This window comes from Priapulus caudatus, unplaced genomic scaffold (genome assembly GCF_000485595.1).
Source record: "Priapulus caudatus unplaced genomic scaffold, Priapulus_caudatus-5.0.1 Scaffold241, whole genome shotgun sequence".
Classification (NCBI taxonomy): Eukaryota; Metazoa; Priapulida; class Priapulimorpha; order Priapulimorphida; family Priapulidae; genus Priapulus; species Priapulus caudatus.
The window spans coordinates 140,977-150,968 of NW_014577302.1; the positions used below are offsets into that span (position 1 = coordinate 140,977).

Below are 9,992 nucleotides of genomic sequence, written 5' to 3' on the forward strand. Positions count from 1 at the left end.
GTGATGGATGCTGTGCGTTTACCGCGTGTGTAGTGGGCGATGATGATTGTGGTGCGTTTACTGTGTGTAGTGGGTGATGGATGTGTGCGTGTTACTGTGCTGTAGTTGGTCGATGATGTGCTGCGTTTATCGTGTGCTAGCTGGGTGATGACGTGTGCGTTTATCTGGTGTGCTAGGGGGATGATGATCGTGCGTTTACCTAGGCTTGTAGGCGGGTGCATGATGTGAGTGCCGTTGTACTGTGTGTAGCGGGTTGATGATGTGTGCGTTTACTTACGTGTGTTGCTATCGCCGGCCCTCGTGTGAGTGGGCAAGCGAGGTCTGCAACTCGATCATGGACATCATGGAACCCGCCCAGTAGGTGAGGAGGGTCCTCCACAGCTGTCTGCTGGACGTTAGCCCAAGTGCAAACACAGCTGCAGATACTTTTGAACCTGGCAGGCACGACCATGGCCAAAAGGACCCCAGAACCATGGTGTTGAGGGTGCGCATATGTAACAAATATCATGAGTACCGACCGATTGTTCCAGACACTTAGTGGCCGGCCACGTACCGCACCGCGTGGTAGGGCGAACCCCGTATGTCCAAAGACATTACGGCGGGAGAAGATAATTCGCTGGCCTACAGAATATCATAGTTTTCCACGAGCATATTTGTTAGTGTCCTTTTTGTATAGAAGTTAGATAAGGATTCTGTTAGCTGGCTCCTCGGTGCCCGGGTGGGTGGCTGGACGGCGCGCCAGCGGGCCCCGTCGCCGGCCGACTGGACGCGGCGCCGACGGAGGGCCGCTCCCACATAGGGTGGGGATCGCGCGCCGGTGCACCACACTTCCGCTCGCCCTCTCCGGCCGGGGTGACGCTCCACTGAGGGGCTCGATGAAGGCGCTCTCAGTGGGGCTGGGTGCCCGCCAGTGGGTGGGCAAGCAGACTTGCGGTCCCACCGATGGTCACATCTCGAACCGCGTGAAGCGTAGTCGTGGCTAGGGAGTGCCAGTCGCCGGCTGTGTGGAGTCAGGATGAGGCGATCAGAGGCGTTGGATGGCTTGAAGAAAGCAGCGGAAAGAGTACGGTGCTCTGGGTCGCCGGATCTCTTCAAATGCGCCTATACAGCCGCCGGGATAGGCGTAGCACGGATTAGCTATGAGACGACGGCGCGGCTATGGCAAGGATCGACTGAAAGCTCGAGCCAGGGCGCAGTCCAGTGACTGGAATGCATCGGGGGAGTGGTCGAGGAGGTGTGCGTGTTTGCGTTAGTTGACCTTGAGCTGCCAGTAACCAAGAGAGCTTGAGTTATTGTATCCCCCCGCGAAGCGAAGTCTAAGGCAATATGTTAAAATTTAATATTTGTATTAAAAATGTGTATTGTTAATAATTGTACGTATTGTAAATTTCAATGATTGTGCATCCGAAATATATATAGTAGGACATCGTTATATCGCCCTGTTGCCCAATACATTCCAAAGTGACATATTGCGGGTAAAAACATGCACACGTGCACAGACGAAGGTTACTAGGTTTCCTAAATAATTCCGTAGCAAATATGTTGCTTGACCGATGGCAGAACTGATGCGACTCTCCGCCCACTCGAACAGTAAAATACGATTTTGGCGTCTCTCGCTTTACATAACGCACCTTCAATATGCCAAATGCTTGTGAGCAGACTGATGCCCGAGATCGGGCGATTAAAAACTTCCCACCAGTCACTGCCTGCGAACTTTATTTACCTGTGACCTTGAGCCTTGATCTTTCTATATTTCTCTTCCGCTCTCTCTAACGTCAGCCGCCTAATTGACCAGCTCAGCGTGACGCAAACTGTGGTATGTGGCTTATCACATTCTTCGGGGAGAATGGTCTGTCCGCATACCCAAACACCACCACGCGCCCCTTGACCTTAGTTTGACGCTTGCGACCCGTTCGACTTTACATTTTCTGCTTCTCGGTCCCCTATGGGTAACTCAGACTTCCATATAACGTTGCCACATCTTGAGGCACCACCAGCTTGTCTAACAAACCTTTGTCTTTGTGACGTTATTTAACAATTTACCTGCCTTCTAGCGTCCTTACAGAGATATTCCATTCATACTATGGATCACCGGGGGATACAGCTGTGAGTTGGCGACAATAACTGCTCGTTGTCTTAGTTTATTGGTGAATCCGCTGTTGCATGAACACTCGCCATATTATAGGATACTAGGGCTAAACTCGTCGTATTAAGCCAGCGAGAAATAATGTTAATAGATTGTAAGATTTTTTAACAAGGAGGTGTTAGGTCAGTAGAGGTTAGTTGAGGCGTGTGATTAAGCGAGCTGGCACGCGACGGCCCGCGCGGACTTCGCGCCGTGGTGATGTAGCCTCCTGGCGGGCCGCTGAAACTGAGGCCCGGGGGTCGCCCGGGATGCGTCGGGCGCGTAGCCCTTCGCAGCCCGCTAAGGCGAGAGGTTGGCCCAGCGCAGTGGGGCGTCGTCGCGGGCGCGCTTAACCCACCGGCGCGTGTGGTGATGGCCCTCGAGCGCGCAACTCAGGGGGGGCAGAGTGGTGTTGTTACGCAGACAGGTTGAGGGAGGCGGAGCGATGAGTGGGGTGCCGGTGTGGGACGGCGCGTGGGCCGCGGCGCAAGTAGGAACCCGTAGCGAGTTGGCTCTCAGGGCGCGCTAGCGGGCGTCGGCCATCATCCGTTCTCAGGGCGTGGTAGCCCTCAGCCGCTGACAGGCCCAGGCGTGCTAGCCCTCAGCGCGCGCGCTTCGAAGCCGCCGCCGACGCGGATGGCCCGTCGCGCGCGACTTAACGGCGAAGTGCCAAAGATGCCGGGGTAGGCCTCAGCCCGCTAACTGCCACGAGTGGCGCTGTTCAGGGAGCCCCGGCCTAACAAGCGCACGTGTTAGCCCCTCAGCCGCTTAAACGGAGCATCGCGCGGCGCCCGCGCTCGCGCGTGTAGGCCCCTCAGCCGCTAACGAGCCAGGCTCGCGTGGTAGGCCCATCTCAGCCGTCTAACGAAGCCCGCGTGTAGCCCCCTCAGCCCGCTAACGCCCGCCGGTGATGCCCTCAGCCGCTGAACGGGCCGCCGAGTAAGGCCGTCGGCATGCTAACCGCCGCGTGTAGCCCGCTCAGGCGGCACTAACGCGCACGGAGTGCCGTCAGCCGCTAACCTGCGGAGATATCTCACACTGCCCGCGGCGTGTAGCCCTCGCTAGGCCGCTAACGGGGCCACGAGGTGGCCTGTGCGGCCGCTAACGCCACGGATGTGGCCCTCCAGAGACCGCTAACCCTGACACGAGTGGCCGTCGGCCGCTAACGCCGCGCGTGTAGCCCGTCCGCCACTAACGCCACGAGGGCCACCTGCAGCCGCTAACTATACTGCAGCGCCCCGCGTGTACCGGGTGCTGGCGCCGGCCACTACACCGAGCACACCGCCCAGGGGCGGCCGCGTTACGAGTGGCCCTCAGCCGCTAACGCCGCGTGTAGCCGTCGGCCACTAACGCCACGAGTGGCCGTCGGCCGCTAACGCCGCGAGTGGCCGTCGGCCGCTAACGCCGCTGCTTAAATTTTGATGAATAATGTACCCTCAAAGATATAGATGTACAAGATATTTTTAATAGACTTTTACTACAAAACCATTTTATTGTAATATATTTTCACACCGATATTCCCGTCATATAAAGTTGTCAACTAAATTTACACGTGTTCACTAATTGACACCTAGATGGTAGAATAGAATGACTGCATCATAGATTTATTGTGTGTGATTGTGTATGTACAGTGCACGCTCTCTCTTCCGCGGTGAGCAGTGAATGATGCGGTACGTGACGTACGTCGATGGGTGGATCCTTAGTATTGGGTATATCTGAACTGCACCTCTTCACCATCCTTAGGAATCAGAGATTCGATACCTGCAAACGAAACGAGTTCGCGGGTAAAGAAAGTTCTAACTGTTCTCCATACGTTGGTTGTGTAAATAAACTCATTTCCAGTACTCCTGTTTGGAGCACGAACTTACCAACGGGTGCGGAAGTGAAATCCTGTCCCGGGGCACGTATCAAGAGTGACCAGTAACGGTTGAGGATGATGTCTTGGCGTAGGCCTAGTAGACCCTGAACTGCATTTCCAAAACTATATTCCTTTAACTCGTAGCTAGAAAAAAAGATCGTGATGTTGTCAATATAACACAAGGTGGATATTGTATGAAGCAGTATTGTATGGAGCATTATTGTATAAAGCATTGTGTAATCATATATTGTAAAAATACTTGGCGGGTATATACGTGGCATATCTTAATCGTGTGGTTGTTTACTCGTTTATTCTAAGCGGGACCACTGTGGCTACCTCTAGACGTCGCCTGTCGTTATGGCGCGAACACGACTTACGTAAACACTTCAGTGGAGCCATTTCTCGGGCCCCTGCCGTCCGCAATCCTTATGATCTCAATGACAGTGCTGTTGACAGGCACGTAGAATTTGGCCGCAAACATGCGATCACCTGTGATGGCGTTCACTACCGATAGCTTCACTGTTATGTGTTGCACTTCGGGCTTCTCGGTTGACGCTAGAATGAAAAAAAAAATATATAAAATCCATGTGCACGTGTTGCGAGAGCGACCACCGTGATTGATCGAGAATGTGAAATCCTAGTAATCGCTGAGAAACGATTAAAGCGACCGCGTGTTAACCCGAACTTACACTTGTCGATGGCGTTCGGACACGCGTGACGCTTTGTGTAGGTTTTGCCGTTGAGCGCTGGCAGCACTTCGGTGCTGGTGAAGAGTGGTGTGCCGAACTGACCGAAAGATCCGTCCGACGCTCGCACGGAGAGCAGCCAGTCGAGCGCTGCAGCGCAGTTCCACTCGTCGGAATCTGCCGCTGTCAGAGCCTGTGTGCCAGCAAGAGATGTGCGGGACTGAGACAGAGCTGGTGGCGAAATATGCATTCTGCTGACGTGTGAGGGTGACGGGCGTAATGATGCTAATATGTAGTAGATAGATAGATGGATGGATGGATGGATGGATGGATGGATGGATGGATGGATGGATGGATGGATGGATGGATGGATGGTATGGTGTGTTGTGGTGGATTGATATTGGATGTGGATTTCTCACGTTCCGTGCAGTAGAGCTAGGAATGGATGATGGATGGATGGGATGGATGGATGGATGATGGATGGTATGGATGGATGGATGGTGTGGATGGATGGATTTGTGGATTTTGGTGCGTGTGTGTGTGTTGGGCTTGTGCGATTTTCTTGGCACGGGTGGATGGAGGATTCACGCAGATAAATGGATGGATGGCTATGGATGGTGGATTGGTGATAGGAATGGGATGATGTTGTGTTATGGATGGTGATCGATGGTTAGATCGATGGAGCTGGATGCATGTGGATGTATGGATGGATGGAGGACGCCGGGCGACGGACGGACGGACGGACGGCGACCGACGGACGGACGGACGGACGGACGGACGACGGACGGCAGGAACGGACGACCGGACGGAGGAACGGAAGAACGAGGAACGGCCGGGACGGGACGGAGCGACGGACGGCGACGCCGGAAAGGACGGACGGACGACGGACGACCGGCCGAATTGGATGGCTTGGCAGGGGATGGATCGAGGGGGCTGGATGGTGTGATGGTATGAGATGGGTGGATGGTAAATGGATGAGGGATGGTGGGATGGTATGTTTTATATGATCGAATAAATGGATGGATGCGTGGATGGATGGGTGGATGGAAAACAAGGTAACAAATCATTAAAAAAAAAAAATTTTTTGTCTTTTTTTTTATACAAAATTCTTTTTTTTGAACGACTTAATAATTGGGATAACAGTCTAAAAATCAATTTAATTTGTTTTTTCGTTCGCGATGTGGCACGGTCACCGGGATACCCACTTGATCCCGTGCCGGATGAGTGCTGGATGGATTTGATTGGTGGATGGACGATGGATGTATGGATGATGGATGGGATAGGTGGTGGATGGATAGATGGATAATGGATGGAAGGATGGATAGATTCGAATGTATGTATGGGATGGTGGAATTTTGGGATGGGAATGGAATGCGATGGACTGCGAGTGGTGGTATGGATGATTAATGGATGGGATGGATGGTGGGTGGTTTATGGTTGAATGGATTGGAGGCAGTGTATGGATGGGATGAATTGATGTGAATTGATGGATCGCTGGATGGTTGGATAATGGTATGGATGGATGCGGTGTGGATGATAGTATCCGATAAATGGCATGGATGGAATGGATGGATAATGGATGGAAGGATGGCTAGATGGAATGGCATGAGATCGGAGGGGATGGGTGAGGTTGGGCGGGCGTGTAACAGGGGGGGGGGTTCCAGGGGGTCCGGACCCCCCCTGCTCGCGCAGAAACAGCATCCAAGTGGGTTCTAATTTCAAAAAAATTTTCTGGTCCCAGACACCACCTTCGCGTGCTCGCAGTTTTGGTTACGCGTTAGACCCCCCCCCCTGGTACAAATCCTGTACCGCCCTGGGGATCTGTATGTATGTATGTATTGCTGCATGCATGCATGCATGGATGGATGGATGGATGGATGGATGGATGGATGCATGCATGCATGCATGCATGGATGGATGGATGGATGGATGGATGGATGGATGGATAGATAAATCAGCAGACGGGCAGTTAGAGGGTGGTCATGCACGTGGATGAACGAGCTCTCGATGATAGCCACATAATAGTCATTGACATGTTTGTACTTGCTGAAATTCCGGTCACATATTTACAAAAAAAGATTGTGAATTTGCTTAAAAATCAACATGATGATGATGATGATTGAAATAAAAACTTTGATAGCCTGTGACAGCAGTAGTAAATATAGCAATGATATATAATAGCAGCAATGGTGGTGGTAAAATACCAGATTAATTATGTATGACCAAATCGCTTACAGTGTTCTTGTACCATGCTTACATGCTGGATGTATAAAGCTGGCATAACGACGGTACGTAACCATCACGAATTGTTGGAAGTTTTGTGCGTATAGTTACCTGCATCGCAAGGGCAGTTGTGTGCTCGTTGCCAAACTGTCCCGTACTAGCGTTCTGTCGACTGCTAATGTAATCTACGATCTGGGAGAAATTGGCATCGAAGTCTTCTATGCCAGTCACCACATCCGGTTGTCTCTCCTTCACGCATGAAAGTGCCATCAGGATCATGGCAGCCTCGTCTGTAAAGCGCACCAGTATAAATATCACGCTACACAATCACGTTTTATCAATACACTATAAATAGTATTGCGAAGAAAACTAGAGACACTGGAGATCAACTCCCGCGATTTAATACCTGTTTGAATTTGTATCATGAATTTTATTAGTGACATATTTTTGGTCTCGCGTATCGGTCGCGTATCCATCTAATCGTCGAGTGGAGAAAGTGAGGCTGAGTGTAGCCTCGGCAATAGCGACCGATAGCGACAGCTTCGTTCACTGCATGAGTTCAGTTTGGTTTGAGAGTGGCATGCTAAATTCAGGACGTTATTCTTGCCGACTAGCACATTTTCTATTGTATCGCGTCGTACAATTTCGCCTCCTGTCCTACTGCTCAGAGTCACTGTCGTTTCGCAGCACCGTGAGTTGCGTATCCCTACAGCGGGAGCGAAGGGCTGCACGGGTAGAGCTGTATAGTCTAGTGGTGGCACCATAGAAATATATACGCTTACCAACGCCGAAAGTCGGAGCTGTGGGTCTGTCGATCAAGAAAGTGACGTTCTCTGTGCTCAGTGGCTCCTCACCATTGCACATCGCCAGTGTCACGAGTCCGTACTGAAATCTATTACTGAAGCCAGAGCTCGGATACTGAGGAAGCTAAATAATCGAAAAGAAATTGTAGCGTATAAGTTTTAATGAACGCGGGGCATGACAGCGACGTGCCGTCCCGAATACATCTAATCATGATATCGTACGATGATGTCCTATTATTTAATTTCTAGACGGCATGCGTCGGATCGATTAAATTAAGGCCGTGGCTACGCGTCCGGTTACCGGACGCCCAGCTCCCAGGCTATGCGTCCGGTCATATATTTCTTATGTGAATCCCCGTGTGAACCCAACTATATTTGTTCAGTAAAAAACAATAAACAATAGGGATTAACCATAATATTACTTACCTTTAGGTATTTTATAAAAAAATCGTTTTTTTAAAACTTTTGAAGCAATAGTAAATCCAGTAAAATCAACGATTTGAAAGGGGCGTGGCCTAATCGTGATGGGGATTTGAGAATCTGTGCTGAGCTTTGTAATGGATGACCGGACGCGTAGCCACTGCGTTAAATTAATTATTCGCCGATCACACCCGCGCGTGTCAATTCCGAAAAGTTGCACAGAAATCCGGAATGCAACGCACGACGAAACCAACCGTCTTTGTCCTGATTTAATTACTTCACAAAATCGTTATACACGTAATCAAAATGATCGAATCAAATTAATAAAGTCCCGATTTAGGGCCGTAGGCTGAGCAAATTCCTAGGGGAGTGGGGCAAAATTTTACGACTCAACTGTGTAATGATGAGCGACGGGCGCAGCTCTTGATCGATGTCATAGTGTGGTAGGGGTGGGTCTGAGACAAGGCTTTCACGGATAAGTGACAAAAAAATCACGTTAGAGTTATTTATGATTATTCGCTAAGGTAATTTTTTAATTATGCTCCAAAATCTAGGGGGCAGTCTTGCCCCCCCCCCCCACACACACACACAGAGTGACACACAGGCTAGGGCCCTGCGTTTAGAGGCGAGAGATCGCAGACAAGTAACGTTACGTCTGGTCGAGGCGTGACGTCAGTGGATATCGCAAGTTTACTAGCCGCCACCAATGCGTCTGATGCAGAGTGAAACAGACGCGACAGCAGCGAAACAGGCGGCGGTAAATAACACCACATGCAAGACGCACCCATGCTGTTAATTCCTCTATAAAGTCGACACCGTAGAAGTCGCGTGGATCGTGGCAGGAAAAGACGAGCGCGTTGATGATGAACGCCAAATGCCCAGCAGAATATTTCCGGCTGCAATAGCAACAAAGTACACGACGCTGGTATGCTAAATTCTTTGCTGTACAGAAATATGAGGACGTGACACATAATATATAAACGCAGACAATACGCACGCACACGCGCACACGGACGCAGACAGCAGGTGGGCAGGCACGCACGCACATACACGGACGCACACGCACACGTACATACATACACGGACGCACACGCACATACACGGACGCACATACACGGACGCACACGCACATGCATACACGGACGCACACGCGAAAACACGGATCATCGAGAGGGCATAAGATGTCCTCCTGTGAGCATATATAACAGAAGGACAGATTCACCCACAGAACACCTCAGGTATAGAGAGCATACGCCTTCACTCGTTCAGCAGCGAATATCGCGAAAGAAGGAACGACAAGGAATCAGAATTCTACCTATTCAGCAGGTCGCGCAGGATCTCGATGTGCATCTGTTTGCTGCTGAGCTGTGGCCTGAGGTCCAACTCGTCGGTCAGCCACGAGGCATCGGTCATCTGCAGTGCGAGTATGGCCCTGACGGTGGGCAAGCTGCGACTGTCGTGCCAGCCGTGTCGGTCATTACGCTGACCTTCCATCCACCTCACAGTCGGCTCATAGTGCGCTGGCTCGTACTCTGCAACGCCGCAACGCCAAGTTCTAATCTGATATATATATATATATTGTAATTCAATCCATTATATATAAGTAATTCAATGCCCGTGGTAGACGAACCTATAGAGTACCGAAGTGATGACGTCACGGTGGCATGACAACGAGCCCACTGGTTCTACACAATCATATGCTCTGGTAACATTAACTGCGTGTCGTGTTTTGTACCCGATTGTAACCAGCATTCTGAGAGTCATTATTGCAGTTTTTATAGATTTCCAAAAAATGGAAGTGAAAAGCCACGGGGAAAAAAAAAAATTTAACCAAAAAAAAATTTAACCAAAAAAAATTTTTTTTTCCAATTTTTTTT

The 9,992-nt window shown here is 50.6% G+C and overlaps 1 protein-coding gene across 1 annotated transcript; it reads right to left on the reverse strand.

Moving 5' to 3' along the window:
• Positions 1-3,824: 3,824 nt before the first annotated feature.
• LOC106807901 lies at positions 3,825-9,609 on the reverse strand. Its single transcript, XM_014810407.1, has 8 exons — positions 9,431-9,609; positions 8,900-9,011; positions 7,675-7,819; positions 7,004-7,182; positions 4,673-4,862; positions 4,361-4,538; positions 3,994-4,127; positions 3,825-3,886 (listed from the first exon to the last, which is right to left on the reverse strand). The coding sequence occupies exons 1-8, from the start codon at positions 9,607-9,609 to the stop codon at positions 3,825-3,827; spliced, it is 1,179 nt and encodes a 392-aa protein (XP_014665893.1).
• Between the last annotated feature and the right edge of the window lie 383 nt (positions 9,610-9,992).